Raw genomic sequence first — 26816 nt, 5'->3', positions numbered from 1 at the left:
CTGGGAAATCCCCCGGAAAATGTGTGAAAATGTCCGGGAAATACCCGGAAAATATGCGGAAAATATCCGGAAAATGCGTGAAAATGTTTGGGAAAAGCGTGGAAAATGCCTGAAAAATCTCCGGAAAATGCCAGGGAAATGTCTGGAAAATATCCGGAAAAAGCGTGGAAAATGCCTGAGAGATGCCCAGAAAATGCCCGGAAAATATTCAAAAAATGCGTGAAAATGTCCGGAAAAGGCGTGGAAAATGCCTGGAAAATTCCCGGAAAATGTCAGGGAAATGTCTGGAAAATGACTGGGAAATGCCTGAGAAATATCCGGAAAATGCATGAAAATGTCCGGAAAATATCCGGAAAATGCGTAAAAATGTCTGGGAAAAGCGTGGAAAGTGCCTGGAAAATCTCCGGAAAATGTCTGGGAAATGTCTGGAAAATATCCGGGAAAAGCGTGGACAATGCCTGGAAAACCCCCGGAAAATGCGTGAAAATATCCGGAAAATGCGTGAAATGGTCCGGAAAAGGCATGGAAAATGCCTGGAAAATCCCCGGAAAATGCGTGAGGAATTGCCCGGAAAATGCCCGGAAAATATCCGGAAAATGCGTGAAAATGTCCGGGAAAAGCGTGGAAAATGCCACTTCAAATTTGCGAAGTAATTAAAGCAGACAACCAAAAAAAGAAAAAGAAAGCTAAAATCTTTCATATTAAATGTATATGGGATATTCATATTTCATATGTACTTAATGTAAGGGTTTAAAGATATTTTTTTTGATATTTCTCGATTTATTTAAAAAAAATGATTACGGCCATTATTAGGTTAAGTACTTTCGATATCAGTTTAAAGTTTTTTGTTATCTGTAATACTTACAAAAAAAAAATCGCCTGTGCACACTGAACGATTACACCTTGTACATGAATGCCTTAGCAAATGTTCGCCGTGATTATTTAAATGATCATATTTTTTTTTATTAATGAACCAATTGACATGAATTAAACACTAAATGACAAAAAAATTAACTACAGTTTTGGGTTCGGGATCAATTTAATAATTACACCTGCTAATATTTTTTTACATATTTTCATTGTATAAAATCGTAACATAACTTCCTTTATGTATTGTTCTATTAACACATAGATAATATCTTCCCAAGGTACTAAATTTTAATAAAAAAGTTGTTTTTGTTATTTATATCTAAAAAAGAGTAGTTATATTAGACAGAAATAAACATAAAATTTTTATAAGTTTTATGGAAGCTGAATGTAATGCAAATGGGCAAATGTAAAAGTAAAATTAGGTTTTTAAAATAAATAAATGAAACAACTACCAATTACAGAAAAACTTCTTTTTCGGTTGAAAATTGCTGGATCATGAGTATAATTCTTTATCTCTTACCTTGGGCAGTCTGGAAGAGATCGCTAGTAAGCGATAAGACCGCCTTATGTACATACCGTGTTAATCCATTTGGTATGATTGTAATATTTTACTTGGTGTGGTACGTATATTAAATTGATAAATAATATGTACTCTGATCCCAGTACTATCTGTACCGCGAAAGCCATAACGATAATAAAACAACAGTAAAGCACGAATAAAAATCATACTTGTACAGTAGTTGTGAGTGCAATATTTACGTTTCAAAATAACATTTTTTTTGGTACTAAAACGTAGATTCTCATGTACGCACGCTGATACGTGGTTGGCTGCCCCTTTTCTCATTCCCGAAAAATGTCCTCTAAAATTACCCAAGATTCTTCCAATGATTGTACCATACGTTGGAAATTAACTTTAGTCAACAATTGACCACGCGCCAGGATACTTATTTCTACTACATCCTCACGCAAATCGTTAATTTTTTATGAACATTGAATCTGTAAATAAAAAAAATGAAAAGATTACTTTACCTTATTTTATTAAAAAGCTACTAACAAATAAAATTCTATCAAGAACTTAAGTGACCTTCTTTGGGCGTATAATATAGTCTTGTAAAAGTTATACATAAAAATAAAATTTCATCATTTTCTTATTTTGTCGTAACTTCAATTCTAATTAAAAACATGAGTCTAACTATATAATTAATTATGTATAAAGAATAAATATAAAAGCCACATTTTACCTTTTGTGGGAACGCAAGAAGGATTTTTTAAAATGTCACAATTAACTGTTAATGGTGTCTTGTTTGACATCAAATAATAAACATCTACCCTCACTTGTAAAATTTTATTTAGTATATTCACATAAAATATAAGCACCTGAAGTGGACTCTGGGAAGACATGGGTTAAAAAGTTAAATAAATAATAAGTACAATTAAAAACCCCACCAACATCATATTATTTAATTCTTAATTATAAATTTGCAAGAAGCGTTAAATATGTAAATTGATTTGATTTTAATGAAGTCTCATAGATGGCGCTGTTTCAAATTTGTCTTTATACTACTAAGATTCATTAAACTGTTTCTCTGCCAAAATTACGTAAATGACGTAGTTTTTATAGTGTAAAGCTAGATAATAGCGTGGCTTACCCAAAAACAACATTTAAACATGAGTCTTTAGATTGTACGCTGTGTAATACACGGAATACGTTAGAAAAATAAAGGTTCACAGCTCCTCCCCCGGAGGTGATAGCATGATAATGTGTATATAAAAGCCTCACCCGACCTGTTAGTAATATTCATGCAAAATTTGAAGTCAATCTATGTGGTACTTTTCGAGATTAGCTCGGACAAACATACAGACAAACAGACAAACAGACAAACCGACAAACAGACAAACAGACAAAAATTCTAAAAACTATGTTTTTGGCTTCTATATCGATTATAGATCATGGATTATGTATTCTTTTAAAAAAATATTCAATGTACAGTTTTGACTTTCCTACGATTTTATTATATATGTATAGATATAGATAAAGAATAGAAAAAATTCGATCACGAGGCGGGACTCGAACCCGCATCCTTCGCGCCATATATATTTTATGATTTAGTATATAAATATAAATAATATAAATTTATAAAAAATAATATAATATAAATAATATATAAATAAATAATATAATATAAATTTATAAAGCATTTGAATGCCATAAAACCAAAAATATAAAGTAAGTAGGTACATAAAAAAGTATTAATTTAATTTATAGGAGTGCCTTAAAGTGATACCAGATTGAGTTTCTTTCTATAATTCTTAAGAGACTAATCAGCTAAGAGCAGGGAACCCTAAACAAAATCTTAAAGATTTAAGAATCAATGCGAAGAAGAGTTTTAAAGATTATTTCTAAAGAGTTCAAGTTTCATGACATATATACCTTTATCATCAAACGAAGAGAGTAAACTGAATTTTTTTTGAAAAGAGTAACACATTTACTAATATTATAAAGCTGAAGATTTTGTTTGTTTGAACGCGCTTATCTCAGGCACTACTGGTCCGATTTGAAAAATGCCGGTGTTAGATAGCCTATTTATAGAGGAAGGCTGTATATCATCACGCTAAGACCAACAGGAGTGGGGCCACACGGGGGAAACCGATGAACGCAGTTAGTACATAAAATAAATAACAGAAGGAATTAGAGTCAAAAAACTCTAAACTAAATCTACTTCATACAGAACTAGATAATTCTTTAACAAACAAACAAACCGCTGAACAATGAACATATATTAGGAAATGACAAAACAGAACATCATGTAAATTGAACACCAAAGTATCGTACACAGGGCAAGATAAACATTGACACGGGAATAAATCGAATGCATGGAGCGACTGGATAACGCGGTTATCAGATCGATGGAAACTTCGCAAATTGCATATTTATGACTAGCTTTTCGTATGGCTTTGTTCAAGCATTAATTTCTAAGTCTATTTCGGTATCTTTCAACTTGAGTTTATGTAATAAGAACATGTCTTCAAATGGGATGAGATATTGATGAAGGTAAGGTAATGAAGGCAAGATAGGCATACTATCAAAAGGACAAGTAATGAGAAAAAAATCTTATGTCTTTTCATAAAGCATTTTTTATATTTTATGTAATATTCGGCAAAAAAGCAGACAGGACCTGATGGTAAGCTCTACCACCGCCCATGAACATTTGCAGAGGCGTAAGGTCATTTAATAGTCCTTAACTAGGCCTGCACAAAAGGATTGGCCCTTAAAAAGTTTGGCATAAATCCCTACGGGGGATATCGGTAGCTTGTTATAATATGTGGAAAATAAATAATTAATGAAAACACCTACAATTTTTATTAAAGCACAGGATTATTTACATAACACTTTTTTGCTACATTCAACAAGGAAACTAAAGTATAACTAATTTATAAATATGTAAAAGGCTTAAATTAACACATAGATGTCAAAGTGTAACTTCCCTTTATACAGTAAACAGATTATATCCAACTTCGCAACTTCCCAGAGTACTGAAACTAAATATGTTCAGTTAAGCTTATCTGTCACTTGTCAGCTCAAATAACAAACGACGTATGAAAATGTAGTAAAAAGGTATTAAATATTCTATCAGTGAAACTATTCACTTACTGATACTAATCAGTGAGTGGTATCAGCTAGAGAAATAAATATTAAATATGTTATTTTATATTTCAAATAGACCTTATCACATAAACTAAGCATTAAATAAAAAAGTCTCAAAAAGCTTCAGACCTATTTTTAGACTTTTAAATACCTTCTTACTTATAAAATTTCATAAAAATCGGTTATCCCATTTCCGTGGAGTACAATTAACATTATAAGAAACACACATTAACAGAAATACATAGAAATGGATCAATTATCCCGGGGCGGAAATCTATAATTAATATAAGAAGTTTTACATCCAACATACAATAAACACGGCTAACAAATAGGAACTGCGGAGTCTCGACAACTCAAGGTGCACTCCTAATGAGGCCCTACAACTTCATAATGAACTTGTAGTTACAAACTTTTGTCATTTATAATTGAGTTGAGGAATCTATTCGAAATTGCTAGAACATGTTTAATTTAATCTGTGATTAGTTGGTAGCTTTTTTACGTGTGAAATATTGGCGGGCTTTTCGTTACAAATTGTGAAAACACACAATGATAATGTGATTATTGTTGCTTTCTGTGAAATGAAGCGTTAAATTCATTCATTTGGGTTAAAGTTAACAGAATATTGGCAATATTGCTATTGCGTCAAATCAAATACAATATTTTTATTTTGCTCTATGACTATATGGGTCAGTAAGTTTGTCTTTAAAATAATATTACTTTAAAATATACCTAAATATTAAAGACCAATATCTTTATAAGCTACATTTTGATGTAGTAAAGTAAAGCTAACTTGAATTGGAGAACAATTATCAAGTGTTAACTTGGTCGTTCAACTTGAATGGTTCAGTTAAGTTAGGAACCGTAGCTGACCGGTAACTTAAGTTACAAAGGAAAATTGGGCTATGTAGACTCAGCTAGACGCACGCCCTTGTTCCAGCTAGTTTACCAGAATTCTATTTTATTAAAGTAATCTGTTGCATATACTAAAATGTCGATTTGACCTGATTAAATAATTTCAGAAACTCTCAAACAAAGAAAGAAGCCTTTATATAAAACTAGAGGTCCGCCCCGGCTTCGCCCGTGGTACATATTTCGCAATAAAAGGTAGCCTATGTCCTTTCTCGGGTATCAAAATATCTCCATTCCAAATTTCATGCAAATTGGTTCAGTAGTTTAGGCGTGATTGAGTAACAGACAGACAGACAGACAGAGTTACTTTCGCATTTATAATATTAGTATGGTATGTGATCATGAATATGATGTGGATGAAGAAATAATTGTCAAAATGTATTTTATTCATTTGAGACTAAGCCGTATCAAATATTTAGTAATCTGTAGTTTAGCTGCTGAACCGATTAAAACAACATTGCATGGAAATACCTGAATATTGTTATTAAACATAAGTTTTAAGCTAAATCTAGAGGTGTAAAACGAGACTTTCTTGACACAACATCAATAACAGTAAGTAACAAAAGAATAGAAAACAACTATTGTTAATCTAAAAACGTTAGGTACATACTTACATCCGAGGAAATACAAAAACATTAATATTTAAAATTTATTTGCATTCCACGGATGCATGAATAAAGCTGCATTGTATCATCTTCTCAAAACATATTATTTGCTAAAATAATACCCATGATTCATCCGATGTGAATGAATCGCTGACACACTCTCATATCTGGGTTATGCTTGGAATACTTCATTTCAATTATCGAGAAAACATAACAAATATTGTATTACTGATTCTGGAAATGTAATTTGAATATTACAGACTACAGTGACAGCACTGCAGGACTATTAAAATCAATAGTTATGTAAAACTTAAAGTAAAACTTCTTTAGGCGCGTTGAGAGTAAAATTTCGGCGTATTACCCGATATTACCCGTAGACCCACCAGTGGGTCATAGCAGGGAGATCATGGGTAATACGCCAAAATTTCAAGTTCGCGTCATTTACCGTCACATCATGGAGTAAGGCGACGATTTTGGTATCTTTGAATCTTGCTAAAGAAGTTTCACTTCTAACACGTGTGCTCGGCACACGCGCCCATGTTTTCGACTGTACCTACTTTCCTATATTTCATTGCTAAAGAAGGGGCCAATGTATAAAGGTTCAAATGTAATTGTATGATGTATTCATTTATAATTCTTTTGCTGTCAGAAAATCTCCAAAAGAAAAATCATACGTAAGCTGGCCAAATTAAGAGTGACACTGTAAGTACCTATAAGTTATGTACATATTGAAAATCACGTATGATAAAATATATAATAATGTTTTCAAAATCTCTGGTGTTATCCGTTAAAATAAGAAGAAATATTTAAAGACTAGTCAATTGTCATACTATTGTATGATAATACCTACTGTATACAGCAGTTTAGGATAAATTGTATTAGTTATTTTTCTACAACTTACTTAATCATATAAATCGAATAATCCTCACGAAAAAACCAATCAGCAAAAAGCCCCAGTAACTAAACGTAACATGGAATCACAAAGCTCTGTCTAAAATTAATGTTGGATATTTTACGAGTCACGGGCAGTCGTAAACTTTCAATGACATCTTATCATGCCATTAACTGCCTATCACATAAGCCATAAACAAGGTGATTTGTGAAGTTATCGCACCATGAAACCTAGGCACCTTTCTTATTAATAATAATTTCCTTAAGATCCAGTTCGTAGGAACTAATTTGTCTAACTAGTTTGTGTACCATGATTAACTCTAGTGTGAAAAAAGGACAGCGCTATATAGGTCGTCTAGCGCCGTCTCTTTCCCACGCTGGAGTTAATATTGCTATATGACCTCATGGTATACCCCCTGGTCACACTCACTCGAACGAATACACAAATGTAAGAAGTCAGTTGCGAATGTTTTATCCATACAAGATGGAGATGGATGATGGGATCCAAAAGGAATAAATAGGTTAGGAAATAGCGCTCATTCATCTACACTAATATTATATACAAAATATCTGCCAACTGTTGACTGATAGTATTTTAACTTATTTAGTTTTAACACATCATAAATACAAAGAATTAATAAATTAATAAATAATTCGGGACAATTTTCACTCACTTGTGTTATGGAAACCAGATGGCTGATAAACGGACATATATATTATATAATTTTAATAAAAACTAATAGTATAGATAATAATTAACACCCAGACACAGAGCAAACATCTATGTTCATTACACAAATATTTGCCCCGAGTGGGAACCGAACCCACGACCAGAGGCTTCGAAGGCAGGGTCACTAACAACCAAGCCAACCGGCGAGTCGGCCGTCTTTGTATACTACAAACAACAACGACAACGTTGACACCCATAAAAGCGTGTTATTGGTTGGTTACTGTAACTTTGAGACGACGAATAGAGTACCACTCTGGGTACTCTATTTAATTAGAATAAACATTATGTGTCTTTTTTAAGCTTATATTTAATCCAGAATCAATATATAATTAATATGTTATGTCCTCGATGGTTATTTTTAATACAAAAGTGGAAAACTGCGATAATCAAATTATGAAGTATCATTTGTACACGCTTTGATGATAAATATTAAAATATCAAACAACATTGCAGCTTAAAAGATAAAATGTTTCGATGCACACAGTAAATATTAATTTATTAGTTTTTCCCAATAAAACAACGCCATTTTCATCGAGAAAATGTGCAATTGTTTTTCTAGTAAATATATTTTTAATATTGTTTAGTTTTGTTTCTGTTTTTTCATAGAAATACGGCAAATGTACACGTGGGAAATATCAACAAGAGATTTTCAGGAATTCCATATATTTTGTAATTTAAAGTTATTTTTCCGTTTCAATAACATAGAATTATTTAGTTTCATGTGAATTTTATTGTCATGAAATGTATAATGAAAGTGTTTATTAGATAGTTTTATAATTTTGTTCTATTTATTTTATTTGTCAGTTAATAATGTAAGAAAAATACAACTTTTGGAAGCTGTGATATAAGATATTATACTTATTGAGAAACACTTGGAATCAAATTGTGTAATTTTTTATTTATGGCCAAAAAGCTTCAGTGCTTACTTACTATCTTCTTATATGAAACCTTGGATACCTAATTTCGATCTAAAATATCTCAAACGACACCTTCAATAATCGAAATTTATCCAAAATTTAATTAATTTTCGTCCAATGAAATGAATTGAATTTCATTACTTTATTACTTATCTAAAAACAGTCAAAATTTCTAACATAAATAATCGACATAAATGCTTTTACTAAATGAGAAAACAGATGTCTCTAAATAATTAAAATAAAGTTTCAGAAACTAATAACCTCGATTTTATTTCGAAAAGTCATTTTAAGACCGACCCAATTAAATTTAAAAATGAGAGGCTGTGCAATGAATAAAAAATGACTTGGTATTGGAGGGACCTTTGTTAAAATTGCTTTTGGAAACATCTGTAGAGAGGCGGGAAACAACAAATATTTGTTTTATTTTATCTGGACATCGCAGTACAGAGTGTTTATTTAACTTGTTTTAATTTATTTTTAATTTGTATTGTATTTGACCGACCGGTTGGCTTGGTTGGTAGTGGTCCTGCCTTCCAAGCCAGAGGTCGTGGGTTTGATCCCCACCAGGGGCATATATTTGTGTGATGAACATAGATGTTTGCTCTGTGTCTGTGTGTTAATTATCTATATAGGTAAGTATTTATTTAAAATTATATATATAATGTATGTTTTTCAGCCATCTGGTTTCCATAACACAAGCGAAAGCTTAGTATGGGATCAGATCGTGCCGTGTGTGAAAGTTGTACTGAAATATTTATTTATTATTTGTTTATTTATTTATATTTTTGATTTTAATAATTAGTGCAGTTTAATAAATCATTTTAACACTATTTTTCAGTGATCAAATCCTATCCTACTAATATTATAAATTTCAGGCAAATACTGCAGAACCGATTATAAAATTTAGCATAGGTATATTACCTATGAAACTTAGCACACATACAGTAACTTGGATTAACACGACATAGGATATGTTTTATCCCAGAAATCCCACGAGGACGGGAATTATGCAGGTATAAAAGATTTAAAATAAAGGTGTTTAAAATTATACTGTATTTCATTTATTAAGCCATGTTGTTAATTGTTGTATTATATAACACTCTAGATAATTACTGACTGTATTCTAACAAGACATAATCAGGAGCCTAAAGCTTTCATAATCCTACTAGATTTGGTGTAGTATGTAATGAGTCCATGGCGATAATAAATTTAATGTATGCAGTCTTAGTGATGTTACTAGTTTAGGATTATATTATCCTTAGCTTGGTGCATATTAAAACAAAATTAGAAAAAAAATCACGATTACAAAACCTGTGGGCCTATGGGCAATGGGTACGTTCACTTTTTAATAATTTTAATCCGTTCTTTCATCTTGAATGCGATTAATATAAAGTTAAAAATAAAAAAAAAATTTATCTATAATCTTAATGAATAAAATAAATCATACCAGTATCAAAAATGACAATAAATACATTTTCGACAACATTTTTTATAAACAAATTCTACACACCAATATAACTATTCAAAAAACCTAATGACAATAGCTTGTGGTCTATAAGAGAGGTCAAAGACCCTCAATAAGAATTGATACGAATAAAGGGCTCAATAAGAGCCCTATGAAGACATTTCCATGATAAACATTATATTAGTATAATAAAGGATATGCTGAGAATATTGGGGCCGAAATCAAACGCCTTTTGTACGACTACCCTAATCGTATTACTGGAATAGTCTAGGAGCTGCTTCATAAAATGAAGTATCTGATCGGTATCGATATATTTTATAAGTATTAAGGCTTTTTTGTAAAAAAAACCTATTAATTACTTAACATTCATTGCAGTTTTTTTTTAATACTAATATTTCAAAACTGGAGAGTTTGTTTGTTTGCTTTAACGCGCTATTGTCAGGAGGACCAATTATCGAGGAAGGCTATGGGCTGTATATCATCACGCTAAGCGGGGGAAAGCGGGTGAAAACACGGGGCACAACCTAGTGTTTAAATACATATATAATATATTAATATAGATAGTATTTATATCACTTTTATTTGTAGAACTGCAAGTGAAATGTAACCACAAGTTTCATGTTCATTATAAATCACATAAATATTTTATAAACATCTTATTTCGTGAAAGCCAGACGATACTCAAGGCATTATGCAAACGGTTTAAAATTATGAATATGTAACAGGTTTTTAAGAGCTTACGTCGCGTGGAAAATGTACGTTACTACCGTTTTATAATTATTACCTGCATTTTTAATCATTGCCTAGGTCAAGTTTTCATTGATCAGAAATCTACACTGATGTGTAAAATACTTTTTTTATGTTGGATCAAATTAAAAAGAAAAATTTAAAGGTAAGGTACTTTTGTATTATCTAACGAGAGTAATTTTTACCTAAAAAAAAAAATAAGAGTTTCTCTCTTGTTTTTATTTTTAATAAAAGATAGAGAAACAAATTTTATTGTTTTGAATGGATAAACTCAAAATCTACTAAATCAACTTTCAAAATTGCTTCACTTTTAGAAAATTATGACATTACCACATATTACCGAGTCACCTGGACATGGGACGTATTTTTTGTCTTGGGCTTAAACAAAATTAACTAACGATTACATATTATAAACTAGCTGCTCCGCGCGGTTTCACCCCCGTGACTCCTCTCCCGTTGGTCGAAGCGTGTTGATATATAGCCTATAGCCTTCCTCGATAAATGAGCTATCTAACACTGAAAGAATTTTTCAAATCGGACCAGTAGTTCCCGAGATTAGCGCGTTCAAACAAACAAACTCTTCAGCTTTATAATATTAGTATAGATAAGAAAACTATTTTAGTGAATAAATGTCGGAGGTGTCAATGCACTGTAATCATGCACATTGCCATGCAAGTAATGAAAAATATGTAAATTGGAATTTACATAACTTTTTCCATATAATATATTTTTATTTTTTTCTAGAAGTTCATTGTGCAATCTTAAAAATTGTAGTAAGTATACCTACTTATTTAAAATATAATACCTACACAAAAAGAAAAATTGCAACATATCCTTCATAAATCATACAAAAATCATTAAAATAAAAAATAAAGTAGTTTAAAATTTAAAAAGCTCTTACACTATAAAACTCAACCGTGACATTTGCGGGTTTCACAATCTTAATACCTCAATATTGAACACCTGGGTTCCGAGTTCCGACAGACAAACATAAGAACTCTATACAAATATTGATCCAATTTATAGAGGTCACATGGAAATAGACGAGACATTTAAATAATGGATTACTGATTCGACGTCAAAGATTAATATTTGAATTGTACTGAACATTTCTATTAATTTAATGAAAATTGAAGTTGTATGTTCAATAGGTAGGTACTACTTATAGGGTGTTATAACCTTGTCTCTATTCAATATTAAAAAGAGCACAATATATTTGATACATTTGTTTTGCTTTGTGTGTTTGTAGTATGCTTACTACGATTTTATAAATTTTCATCACCTGTATATAACCGACTCCTGAAGTCCTGACTCGATTTTGACACACAAAAACGGTCTTTGAACATTAGCAAGGATCGGAAACAATATAATCATTGCATGATCTTAGTAAAGCTTGATTTTCAGTTTTTTAAACTATACTTAAGTTCCACAGTTAAACTGAGTAGTTTGTGAGTTCAATCATAACAAACAAACAGCCATAACTTTACTGTTTATAATAATTATTATTATTTTCTCAACAATATGTATGGATAAAAAAGCGAATTTTAATAACATTGTCATGTCGTTTAGGCCCTTGTCTCAAGTGGGTCTATAATATTGTGTCATAAGATACATAAGGGACCGTCCATTGTGTGATGGGGTGTGAATTTGTTAGTAGACCGGATTTTGGTGTTTTTGTGGCCCGGGATTTTATTTTGTGTTAATAGATACTGAGACTAAGAACGAACGAATAACAGGAGAAAAAACGGTAACTTTTATGTACGGTTTTTGACGTGACAACGTCTTATAATTCGATAGAGCCGGCTGCACGCCCGAAAAAACATGACTCATGCGGCGTTACCTCACTCTGAGGCGTTCCAGTGCAAGCGAGAGCGCGGAACGAGCGACAAAGAAGCACAATCGTTGTCACGTTCAACTATCGTCAGTAAACCGACTTTACAGACAACCAATTTTTTGTTTTAATGTCGATGTACGTGTGTGTGTGTGTGTTGTGCTGTCCTTGATAAATAAATGTTTCTTTCTTTCTTTCAAATAACTATAAGCGATGTGTATGAATAATAGTAGAGTCCTTATAATTTTCACACCTTTTAGAGTTTTGTCAAAATTAATGTTCCCGCGGTAAGCTGAAACTGTCAGATATTCAATTCAGATAAATATTATAAATATATTATCTTAAATAATAAAATAAAGTGGATCTTCTGGAAAAGAAATACATTTTTAACCGACTTCAAAAAAAGGAGGAGGTTATCAATTCGGCCGGTGTGTTTTTTTTTTTATGTACACCGATAACTCCTAGGTTTCTGAACCGATTTACGTGATTCTTTTTTTTTTCGATGCGGGATGGTCTCGAATTGGTCCCATAAAAATTTTGTTCGGATAGGCCCAGTAGTTTTTATTTTATTAGCATTTTTGTCTGTATTTGTAAATGTTGCAAGTGCAAGTTTGAAGTCGGTTGTTTTTAACGCAGTTATTTATCTCATAAGAGGTGACGTGTCTGATAATAATATAAGTTTTTCAAAATTGGTAGAGTCGTAGTCGTCATCTTTTTCGCTCCTACAAGATAAGAATTGAAAAAAAAATCACGTAATTCATAAATCATTATGGATAGAATCTAGGTAATGAATAAATTCTCATCGTGATGTATTAAAATTATGGCTGCACAGATGAAGGGAAATAGATTTATATAAATACAGATGAAATAAACATAATAAACCTACATTCAGTACGGATGTTATTTTGTGGAAGTTCTTAGAATATGATCTACATATTTATTAATAAATGGTTAAACGAATTACTGTATTCCCTGTATTTCTTATTTCTTAAGCTTAAACATACCTATATATCTGTTAGGTACCTATGTAATTTTTACATCTCTATATATTAAAATGAGTCCATATTTCCCTTGGTCACGGCATCACGCGTTCACGAATGGGTGGACCGATTTCGATAATTCTTTAAAACATGCTTTTTTTTTATAATATTCCTTGAAGTACGAGGATGGTTCTTATGGAGAGAAAACGTAAACATGTGCCACGGGCGAAGCCGGGGCGGTCCGCTAGTTAATTATATTTTTTCTAAAAAGCGTTAAGCTTTAGCAGACGAAATTTACTCCCATTTAGCGGACGAAAGAAAAGACGATGAAAAGAATGGCTATTTATTAAAAAGCCGAGCACACGTGTCAGAAGTGAAACTGCTTTATTAAGATTCAAAGATATAAATATCTTCGCCTTGCTCCATGACGTGACGGTATAGCATGATGCGATTATTTCAAATATAACCAAGCAGAAATGGAAAGTACATTTATACCGAAATATAACCGTGGTTTACCCAAAATGTTTGCAATTAGATACATAATATGTACCTATTATATTCACAGATAAGAGAAGGTAAAGCAATCCCCGAGCGAGGGAATTTTTATTTTTGGCATTTTGTAAGTACCTAAACTCTTTACAAATGCCGTTTTACTTTTTATGTAGGGTGGAATTATACACTGGAATTATCTGATTTTATAATTTAGGATTAAATCTGTTAATTAGTCGTTTAGCTTTAGGAAAAGTACGATTAAAGAAAACATTTGTTAAAGGAGGATGTATTTTTAACTATGCAAGCATTTTATCAATTAACTTATCTTTCTTTTCTTTTCTTTAACTTATTAACTTTCGATTAATATACAAACGAAATATTTTTGCTATTTGCAATATTTCATAATTCAAAGAATTTTTTTGAAGTGAAAACTTCTTGCGGCGTTGGGTATAAAATCTTAAACTCGCGCCAGGACACGTGGCCTGATCGAAAAAGCGTAAGACGGATGTTTTTTTTTTAGCCCTTATATTCCATGCGTAAGACGGATACCATTCCAAAATATCAAACATGCTAAACGTTAATAATCAAGTTTTCACTTCTGCCGGCACTCCCGGAGTGCAACCCGTCTTTTTTTTCTCACTAAAACATTTTTCATAAACAATAAGAGCGTTGTTTTATCGTAATTTACCACATATTTCAACAAAATAAAGGCCCCACGAGTACCCAGACTGGGGCATTGTCTCCATTCGGGGCACTTTTCGACTATTCCACTCTTTGTGCGAATTGCGGGTATTTTAGCGGCTTTGTAGTTTTATTGAGTTTAAGGGTCGGTTTAAACTACGCTTAATGTGTAATGTATGAGCTTCAGCTGTGATGCTTTTAGACTTTAGTTATATTATAAAGTATGTGGATTGGTCGGTTTTATTAACAACTAGCTGCGCTCCGTGGTTTCACCCTTGTGGCTCCGCTTCTATTGCTCTTAGCTTGATTGTATATAGCCTATAGCCTTCCTGGATAAACGGGCTTTCTAACACCGAAATAATTTTTCAAGTCGGACCAGTAGTTCTTGAGATTAGCGCGTTCAAACCAACAAACAAACTCTTCAGCTTTATAATATTAGTATAGACTAGTCGCTTATTCCTGGTTGACCCGAAATTCAAAAAATAATCTAATAATCTATCTCGTGAGTAGTGTTTCTTTCTTTTAGTTAATGAATTTTCATAATATTTATTATTTTCCTTTATTAGATGAACGCATTTTTTTTTCTTATAAGATTATTGATTATTATTGTAGTGCTGGTGAAGAAAAACCAAATACTTTATCGTCGGGTGTACGTACTTCTGTATTATTTGGTAATGCAAAATATTATTAACATTCATAGGTGATAGGCTGCATAACTACTGCTCTTACTTATGGCTGATAAATAAAAAAAATATGTATGAAAATAACTGAAAAACCTTTAAATATATTTCATAAATTTTCACCACATATACGCGAAAAGAAAACATAACAAGACCTTCATTCCACCTAATTAGACATTATAATCTTATTAAAGTTTGTAGGCAGGAAGCTGTCCCTTGAGATTGAGGCCTAATTAAGCACGTCTTATAAACATAACTTAGTTATCTTTATGTACTAGCTTTCCACCCGCGGCTTCGCTTTCTTTGTATAAAAATTAATAAATTATATACTAAAACCTCCCTCTTAAACCATTCTATCTATTAAAAAAACTGCATCCAAATGATTTAAGCATACATATTATATAGGGACACGGAAATAGGGACATAGGGACATGCGTTGCGGACAGGGTACTAGCGTTCACACCATCATTTTTCAAATTCAAATTCAAATTCAAATTCAAATTCAAATTATATTTATTTGCAAGAATGTAGTTACAGATTCTAGATGTTTTAATTATTACAATGTTATGTGGCTAATACATTCTACCCATTGATTGGGTGTGCAAATATTAAAAAAGAAAGTTAATTAGTCTAATTATTTAAATGTACACACAATTCAATTTTCACAATTACGCGAACGCACTACGATTTACACGATTTACACTACACACTTCACTTATCACACACAATTCAGTTTACACTACTTCAAAGTCATAAATTCTTCAATGTCATAAAATTGTTTTACCATTAGCCAGTTCGTCAGTTTATTTTTGAAAAGGTTTACTGGTAGTTCCTTAAAATTGTCCGGTATTTTATTATATATTTTAATTGCCATAAATATTACACTGTTTTTAGCTTTGTTGATTCTACACGTTGGGAAATGTAATTTGTTTTGGTATCTTGTCAACATATGCGAGTTTACTTCTCCTTTCTTCTTAAAGTATTCCGGGTGATATTTTACAAATAAACATACTTCTCTTATGTACATGCAAGTTAAAGTAAGGATCCGTAATTTACTAAACAGAGGTCTACAACTGTCTCTTTGGTTCAAACCGCACAGAGCTCTGATACATTTTTTTTGTGAGACAAATACCTTCCGCACATCACAATCTTTTTATCATTGCGTACTAAGACCCCTGTAGAACCGCCGCGCCATCCTGTTACAAATGACTCGAAATTTTGTGTCAATATCTCCCGGTCTATATAAATATTAATCATAAATAATAATTAAAATTATTTGAATGAATTAAAAACCTCTGTAATTTTTGGATTCATGTTTTTGTGTTATTTTTACGTATTTTTGTGAGTTTATCTTAATATATATAAATCTCGTGTCACAATGTTTGTCCTATGGACTCCTAAATCACTTTACCGATTATAATAAAATTCGCACACCATGTGCAGTTCGATCCAACTTGAGAGATAGGATAGTTTAAACACGTAGGTACCACGGGCGAAGCCGGGGCGGACCACTAGTAATATATAGAAAGCCATGGGGGATGTAGTCATAGTACCTAAGTAATTACCTACATTTTCGTTTGTTCTGCAAATATCAGTACAACATTAGACTCGTAAAAACTACGAGCATCTGCTTACTGTGTGTTAATTATAGATTTGTTTGCCGTAAATTATTTTATTGCTGAATTTTCTTAAATTTTATCTGTTTAGGCGCCATCTTGACATCATTTAAAAATTCAATCTGTAATCTACGCTAAAATATTAATTTCAAAGTCTGTTTGCTACGCTTTCATGGCTAAACCACAGCACTGATTTTGATGAAATTTTAAAGAGATATAGTTGAAACCCAGGGTCAAATAAAGGTTAGAGTAGTGATAGTTTTAGGCTGGTCAGAGGATTTGACAAATCTGTAAGTTTCAAACTCATTTCAGATATTGTATTGAGTGGTTAAATTGAGTACCTACATAATATATTAATATAAGATTTAGTCCATTACATTACTTCTAATGAGAAAAAGTTAAATTTCGAGTTCTGCAATGGGACTTCCCACTTTCGAATTAGATTAGAACAAGTTCCTTGTCGCACGTTGCGAAAGGGGGCTAGACAGAAAGAAGACCAAAAGTTGTAACGAAACTGTTTCTCTCTAAAATGACACCTCTAATTTTTTTTTTATTAAACCTTAGGTATAAATTGAGTTGAGAATTATTAACAATGCTATCATGTAAACTTAAGTATTTATATGAAAAATGATAGAAAAAATATTTGAAAACCAGAAACACATTTAAACCGACCTTAAAACATCTCAAATGAAAACTCAATGGAAAATTTTAATGGTCATAATAATATTTTTGTAACGGTAACAACATTTTTTCAGCTTGAACTCATTTAATTGGCATTTTATGACAATGTTAATGTACCATTAACGATTTTACGGCTAATTCTCTTTGGAATCATAAATTTTTCACTTTTTGTTCTCTTGGCCCGCATAATAATTACCGTCTGAAGTAAACAATCAAATAGATTTTTAATGACTAGAAGAAAATGATTCGGATAAAAAATACGCAAAATTATTAAAGAAGAATATATGGGTTACAAGGTAACTTATATTTTGTTAAATTGTACGATTTGACTTAGATTTTAAACATGCTATCTATACTAATATTATGTATTATAAAGCTGAAGAGTTTGTTTGTTTGTTTGAACGCTCTAATTTCGGGAACTACTGGTCCGATTTGAAAAATTCTTTCGGTGTTAGATAGCCCAGTTTTCAAGGAAGGTGAAACCGCGCGGCACAGTTCATAATAAAAGTCTATAAAGGTTGAAAAAAATATTTTGAGTTAATGTGAATGTAAGTAGGTATCTAAATTAAAAAGGTATATTTTACTTAAGAATACACCTTTTACCGGCAAAACCAGGGCCACAGCTAGTATTCAACTGTATAAAGGCTTTCAAACTATGTTCCATGGAACCTACATCACGTCATTGCTAAATAACTAAGCTCCAGAAGTATGCAGGATATTGGAAGTTAGTTCACTTAGGTATTCTAGTAAATGCCTGACACTATATGTTTTAATACTTATCCGTACTAATACATTAAACTAGTAATTCACTCCGGCTTCGCCTGTAGTACACATATAATACTATGGTACTAGTATCACGTACATATGCAACGGTGAAATATCAAAGAATTTTCGTAATCGGTCCAGTAGTTCCAGAGAAAAGCGTGTTCAAACAACCAAACAAACACTTCAGGTGTTTATAAGTTTATAAGAAAATTTTTTTGTCCGTCTGTGAAAATACTCGATCTGCTGAAAATGAAGTTATTAATTTTGAAATGTTAAATTGTCTGTCTTCTATCTATAGAAGACTACTTTGTTCGTTTTGTCGCAAAAATAACACCCCTAGAAGAAATAGGGGTTGAAAGTTATTATGGTTACCTATGCAGGAAATAATAAATTAATTTACGAATACAAATAATAAATACTCAATAATCTCGAATTACTAATGGTTAAGATAAGAGCCACTAAGATTTGTATTGTAACTGGCTCAGCTTCTTCTAGGTTACTGGGGCGAACATTGAGACTTTTTGTTGTTTGTATTCTTTAAAATAACCTTTCTTTGTTGTTATAGAATTCTTTCTTCAGTCTACAAATTACAGTTATAAAGGGAAATGAAATTTTTACATAATTATGTTCGTATTTTGAAATTCTTTTACGCAGTAAAAATAATATAATTCAGTATTATTTTTAAGTTTTATCCTGTTTCAACATCTTTAGACTTTATTTAAATTTATATTTTACAGTTGTTAATTGTTTTTTGTTTAGTAAAATAAATCGGTTACAGTTGTATAAATCCCATAAAAAATCTAATATTGACAACGAATGTACTTATCTGTACATAGAGAATATCCAAAACGCAATATGTAGTTAGTTTAAAAAATGTACAAATAGACCTAGAAAACCTAAAATAACTTATATCCCTGACAGATTTATTGGAAATCCCCCTTTTATGTGAGCCGTAAAACCTTTGATAATTTATGGTAAAAATTAATGAGGTCATAAATTAGTAATTCGGCATGCTTTTACGAGATTTCGTGTAATGCTCAATGTAACTTCTTAGCCTACTAAAAACGTGAATTATGTTCGAAAAAAATGTAATGCAGCGTATGCGGTATCACTACCTACATAGTATAAAACAAAGTCGCTTTCTCTGTCCGGGCTATTTCCCTATGTCCCTTTGTATGCTTAAATCTTTAAAACTACGCAACGGATTTTGGTGTGGTTTTTTTAATAGATAGAGTGATTCAAGAGGAAGGTTTCACTCACAGACATACATTATTATGTCTGTGGTTTCACTATATAATTTATTAGGTTTTAGAAAAAGCGGGCGAAGCCGCGGGCGGTAAGCTAGTTACGATATATTTTAATGATAAAAAAATTAACTGCAATAATCTCCAGCCCATTCACTATATTACCATTCTTTTATTTCTATTTATTATAAAAAAATTTAAAGTAGGTAACTGGGTAGGTACTTACATTTATTCCTAATTCTCTTTTGTCGATCCGACCTATATTAAAATACCCTACAAATCTAGGTCACAATCCAGTTATAATCTTATAATTAATATTAAAATAATTCCTCGAAAACTTAAAAAAAATCTAACCTTTACATATTTGAAAGCATGAAGCTTTCGACTAAATGAAAATCCGCCTTTCGTCTTACAAATTGTAGTTTTTGAAGTCTTAATAAAATTCAATAGGGCGGAAACAAAGTAAAAAGGGCCCGGTTTCATACAAATGGTAATATTGTGAACAAAATTGAGCGTATTTTATATTCCAGTGGCTCTTTTGCTGGTTTAATTTTGAATTATTTGTAGTATTTCATTCATTTATATAGATATACTAGCTGTGCCGCGCGGTTTCACCCGCATTGCTCCGCTCCTGTTGGTCTTAGCTTATATAGCTTATAGCCTTGGTCGATGAATGGGCTATCTAACACCGAAATAATTTTTCAAATCGGACCTGTAGTTCCTGAGATTAGCGCGTTCAAACAAACAAACTCTTCAGCTTTATAATATTAGTATAGATTATGTACTATACGTACAATATATGTACAATAACGGATTTTTTTAATTGTTAAAACGTCAATTACATATCTCATTGCGAAAAACTCAATATTTATTTGGAAATAAGTCATATTATTGTTTTTGATCAAAAGCAAGTTGGAATGATACTAATAAGCAGGCATAGCTTCGTAATTAGGTCCCATGTGACATAATAACTATTGGTTCAATAAGTAAAAAGAATTATTTACTGTAATAAATAAATTTTTTATTTACAAAACAACATATACCTATATAGGTAAAGTAATATATATAAAGTAATATATAGGTAAAGTAATAAGAAAAGTAATATTACTTTTCTCGTCTTTTGCTGGATCATAATATATGAAGTTTATTTTTTCTTAAAGAAAACTGATCAAAGAAAGATATGCCAAATGCTCTAATCTCTTTTTTAAATAAATTATTTTAACCTAAACATTACTAAAACATCTTCTGGTGCCTTAATAGCCATCCTACTAATATTATAAATGCGAAAGTTTGTAAGGATGTGTATGTGTGTTTGTTACACTTTCACGCAAATACTACTGAACCTATTACAATGAAATTTAGCACACATATAGAGGGTAACTTGGATTAACACATAGGATAGGTTTTATCCCGAAAATCCCACGGGAACGGTAACTATGCTGCGTTCTCTTTGAAAACGCGGGCGAAGCCGCGGGCGGAAAGTTAGTATAGTAATAATATCCAAAAATACCCTCACTAACGAAACTAAGGCTTTTATAACCTGTAATAAGTTTTAGTTAGAATGTCGGAGGTAAAGAGGATCCCACCAAAAACATAAATGTAAAAATTGGAGCCGAGTTCAATCGTTGACTTAATTTGCCAAAAAAAGAAATGAGATCTAAATGTGTGCCAAGTTCTGCAGACAGTCCAGAAATTTATTTACAAAGATGTATTAAGTTCTTAGGTTGACTGAAAACTCAATTGTTTTATTTTCCCTTAGAGAACAATGTTTATTCCAAAATATAACTTTTTTAATTTGAATAATATAATTATTTTCACAAAGCAAACAACTAATGACCTATTGAACCCTATAATTTGATGAGGCTAGTTTTTAGAACCTCACAAAATATAAACAGTATGTAAAACTAGCCTCATCAAATTATGGGGTTCAATAGGTCATTAGTTGTTTGCTTTGTGAAAATAATTATATTATTCAAATTAAAAAAGTTATATTTTGGAATAAATATTGTTCTATAAGGGAAAATAAAACAATTGAGTTTTCAGTCAACCTAAGAACTTAATACATCTTTGTAAATAAATTTCTGGACTGTCTGCAGAACTTGGCACACATTTAGATCTCATTTCTTTTTTTGGCAAATTAAGTCAACGATTGAACTCGGCTCCAATTTTTACATTTATGTTTTTGGTGGGATATCATTACTTTTTGTACAGAAAATTACTCTGCAAATTTGATTTACTTTATAAATATAATACTTTTTATATACGATTTTTTTTTCTTGCGGTTTCTCTGTATGCTTTGTTTAGTATTATTTTCTATATTTTCTTGTATGTTATGAATGTCAGCGCACATTGCCCCGTCATTATCTGCAATTTTTTAAACTCGTTTTCTGTTTAAAAGATTACATGATTTTCTAAACATCCAGCGTGAATTTGTACACACACTATTACCAAGATGCAAAGATCGTTGTAGAAGAATCGTCGCCTTACTCCATGACGTTACGGTATTGCCATGACGCGATCTTGAAATTTTACTCTAAACGCGCATGTTTCACTCATATTATTTTACGCAAATTAAATCATTTCGACCTTCGACGAAGCCTTCTTCCATTACACCATTTATGGTAATTATTTTTGCATGCTTGTATTGGCTAAACATGTTTGTGCTTTATTAATATAATTGTATCACCATTGAATACCATGTTTAAAGCAAAATAAAGATTTTATTTATTTATTTATTTATTTACACTGAAATTAAAACTAAACTAAACACTCATAAATAAAGAATAAATAAATGTGAATATGTAAAATTATATATTATTTTTAACTGTATGAGCAATAAAGGCAATATTTTTATTACAATTTTCTTTTATTTTACGTTTAATAACAGTTTTGAATAAAGAAATCATGCAATCGAAGTAATCCGCCCTAGCGATACTAGCGCGAGTGAGTGTGATGTCAGAGGCGCTTCGAATCTACAGATGTTTCGTCCTAAAATATATTGTAAACTTCAATAATCTATATCTCAGTCATTTATTGATGGATTTCAAAATTTTTTTCGGCCACTGATTAGTTTTGATCTATTTTTTAAGACTAGTAAGGTGAATATACTATTTTCTTTTTTTTTAAACTTTTCCATTTTTCCATACAAACAAAATTTATGTCATTGAAAAAAAAATTAAATACAAATAAATTCAGTATTTTCTGATTTTTTCCTTTGTACACTCACTATTACCTAGTTGATTACAAAATTTGAACTTTCTAGGTCATCTGGAAGTGGGTTAGGTTTTGTATATGTCTATAAGTCAGTCAGTCTTAAAAATTGCGATTTTTGGATATTAATATCTACGCAACTGTTTAATCTGTATTTATGAAATTTAAGGTTCTTGTTTATCTTGAGGTCCTCTTGATATGTACCAAATTTGGTTTATATAACTTAAATAGTTTTCGAGTTATAAGGGGGTGAAAAGTGGCTCGAAATGGTTCGTGTAAATATACACACGGCTGCTGCTCGCCAGTTCTCTTCGCTTGAACTCGGCTTGACACGCTGCCGCGTGTCTAGATTCCTCTGCGATCCCTCATGAATATTTTAACGCACGTTTGGTGAGACGTCTATACCTTCTATAGACTATATTCTATACTCTATGTAGTGTTGGAGCCAAGGTTGGAGCCATGAAGTATGTTAATAAGTCTATGGTAGAGACAGATAAAAAAAGTTTAAGGAAAAAAAATGTTAGATCCATTAATACATTTATAATTATTTAAATAACGAGCAAATCTATAAAATAAAAATGAACCTCGAAAAATGTTGCTAAGCGTAAAACTCGAGAACGGCTCGATCAATTTAGATTATTTTTTTGACGTTTTATTTATTTATCACACTTTATTGTAATACAACCATTATATAACAAAAAACAATAAAAAGGAGATATATGGAACGAGAAGGACGTATTACAATTGGCGGCCTTATCACTAAGCAGTGATCTCTGCCAGGCAACCAAGCGGCAAAAAAAGCGAAATATTTAATAATAATTTTTTAATTGAGCTGAAATTGGAAAACCATAAAAAAAAAGAATAAAAAAGAGTTAGAGACGTTATTATTAAGGCTCAGACAATGGAGAGAAAACACGTCACAGGAGCAATAGGAAGATTCGGACATGAGAATCGGTCAAGCAAACACAAGAATTTATGAAATTATTTAAGTATATTGAATAGATATTGAAAAATTCTTTCAAATACATTAGATATTGAAAAAATATTTGATAAGCCACCCGTTTCATAACCAAGCAGGTTATATAATAAAAATCCACCAAACAGGTACTTTCACACGGTTATCAACATGTGTTATCACAGTACGTGACTTATAAAATAAACTACTATCTTAAAATCTACAAGGGTTTACCTCTCTTTGAAAGGTACTTGTGACCCGGTCGCGCTTCGCTTCGCTTTTTCATAACATTTATAAGGAAAAGTACCTAGTAAAGTTGTTTGGCAAAATAACAGTTCATTAAAATAAACAAAATAAGTAATTGGTAGTTATAGTTATGGATATAAACTAATCTATTTATGTATTTATTTATTGGTTAATATTTTTAGTTGACAACTATCTGAGTAGGGTATCTGACTTGGTTTCTGACCGAAATTAGGCGACATTGACATTAATAATAATTAGGTTTTTGTTTGTAATTTAGAATATTAGACGGTAAGATTTCAATTAAATGTTTTGATGTAATTACAACAAGAAAAAAGTATTTATTGTGAGCACGAAAAAGTTCTAACATTTGTTTCAAAATATTTTAGTAGGGCAACTTTTTCTGTCCTCTATGCCTCGGCTTATATTCACAATACAATTTTGTTATTTCCCACAACAAAGACGGCTTTGTTTAAAGAAAATAAAGCTCTCCTTGGAAAATCTTTTTATTCTCGCTTCTGTTTTATTAAATTCGAGAACAGTAGTGCAGTTTCAATGGTAGAAAGAGAAAATATCGGAGTTATTTATTAAAATTTAAATATGTTAGGTATATTAAAATTTTTCCTCTTTGAGTATAACCTACAGTCCGGAAATTTATTCGCGTATATGGATGAAAAGTAGATCAAAAGCTTTAAATTTGTTAAATTTAGACCAAATCAGTCTAGTTGAACTAATTTAGTTTTTGCATGATGGTTTTACTCAGTAAGTATAATGTACCTATAAATATTTTGACATGTTTATTATTCATTTATATTTTAACTAAACATATTATGATATATTATGTAAGCTTAGTAAGTATAATATTATTTTATTACCTATTATTGAGTAATATTTCATGGCATGGCAAAACACAAAATGGCGGAAGAAGAGCGACAGTTGTGAGTTTAGTGGTTTAGACGTGTAAAAAGTATCTACGATTTTTAAGTAATTTTAAAAACCAAAAATATAAATTATTTAAAAAAGTATCACTACAAAACCATGCGAAAACGATTAAAAAATACGTTTTTATTCGATTTGAAAATTCGAAATAGTTACGGCGCGAATCGGTAGAACGATTTAAATACACTGTAATCAAAAAGTTTAAAAAGTAAAAAATATATATTATATGGGTCAGACTTCATTACAAGTATCGACTTACATTTTAAAGTTTATAAAGTAAGTACCTATCGATAATTAAAACCTATTACTTTATTATTTCAACCATTGTCATTATTACTATTTGACAGTTAAGTTGGGCATTAACCGATTAAAAAGGAGGGAAATCTATATAATCGAGATTCGCGTCACAGACTATATCTGCGTGGCGCCAATCACGCGATAATGTAGGCATCATAAATGAGTAGGGTCTCATCTCGACTGTATATTTTGTTATTATAGAAATGTTAAATGATGTGTTATTTTATTGAAATCGGTGTTTGATTAGTAGCTATTTATTTAAATGTGAGTAAAATAAATTATTTATACTTTTAATAGATAAATATAAACAAGCATAAAGTTAAGTGCCAAAATTGTTTATTTGTAAATAGTAAACAACAGTGCAATAAAATTTTGCAATAAAAATGTTAGAATTGTTATTTAAATCGAATTGAAACGTCTATCTCACCTGATTTTTTGGCACTATTTCCTTTCCCACCGTTTTTGTTCCGCCTCGGGTACAAATTTATTTTACTCTGGCCACACCCCATCACCGCGATTATTCATCCATCACTACACAATATCACCCCTTATAACTTAGCATTATTTGCAATGTGACTTCAGTTTAAATTTGTTCGTTGCACGTTTAAGTGTCCCATTGCTCCGATCGTTTGCCATGATTTATTTTCTGAAAAAAAAAGAACGATGTATCAAGTTACGGCTCGACACTGGCAACACTCGTTACCATAACCAAGAAAGAAAAAGTTACGGCTGTCAAATTTTCCCGCCAACCAAGAAAAACGTTCTGAATATAAAATGTGAGACTAACGACATTGTCGAGAACATAATGCATTGGATGAATGGAAATTGGGGTATTAAAATGAATACGTTTAATATAAGATGTGGTATATTTTATTCATAGGATATAATATAAATGTTTCAGAAATACTTTCTTGTAGGCATTGTAAGCTTTTTTATCGTTCAACAATTGAACATTCAATTTTCATTGTAGTGAAAAATATTTAAGTTAGGCTTTATGATTGTGAGGCGAAGCATCGTTAACGAAGCAAAAGGTCGACAATTACTGTTTGCATAATTTATCTAAATTGCAATTAAGGTAGGCTTACATAAAAATTTTCGTGTTGAGCTAGTTTCAAAAACGAAATTTAAAGTAAAATGCACATTTTTAAATTAGAAAATTTAGAGGTAATTTTTTCATTGGCTCTAAAACTTCACCGAAAGCCAACGTTTTTGATTGAATTAATTAATAATAATTAATAAAATTATTTTATGAAGCTGAGATGAGAAATTGTCACATTTAAATTACAAAGTAATACAAATAATTACTACTAAAATTCTGCGTATCCAGAGTTATTTATAAGTTTACAAAGAATCCCAGTTTCCTTGGAAATCTGTTAAACACAACGTATTTAAAACAATGTATCGTAAAACTGTTTGATGCTG

General features: G+C 31.2%; 1 protein-coding gene across 2 annotated transcripts in view; it reads right to left on the bottom strand.

Moving 5' to 3' along the window:
- Window positions 1-26816, bottom strand: part of LOC123705317 — a 76362-nt gene that overhangs the window by 5423 nt on the left and 44123 nt on the right. Inside the window, exon 2 of one of the 2 annotated variants that reach the window (XM_045654057.1) lies at window positions 25822-26040. The exons of the other annotated variant lie outside the window; for it this stretch is intronic. Within the exon in view, the coding sequence (XP_045510013.1) occupies window positions 25822-25903 (82 nt within the window). The 5' untranslated portion in view covers window positions 25904-26040. The remainder of the gene's footprint in view (window positions 1-25821; window positions 26041-26816) is intronic. 2 annotated transcript variants of the gene reach the window in all.

This window comes from Colias croceus, chromosome 2, assembly GCF_905220415.1.
Source record: "Colias croceus chromosome 2, ilColCroc2.1".
Lineage (NCBI taxonomy): Eukaryota > Metazoa > Arthropoda > Insecta > Lepidoptera > Pieridae > Colias > Colias croceus.
Note: the sequence above shows the minus strand (reverse complement) of the source record. Positions and strands in the feature narration are given on the sequence as shown.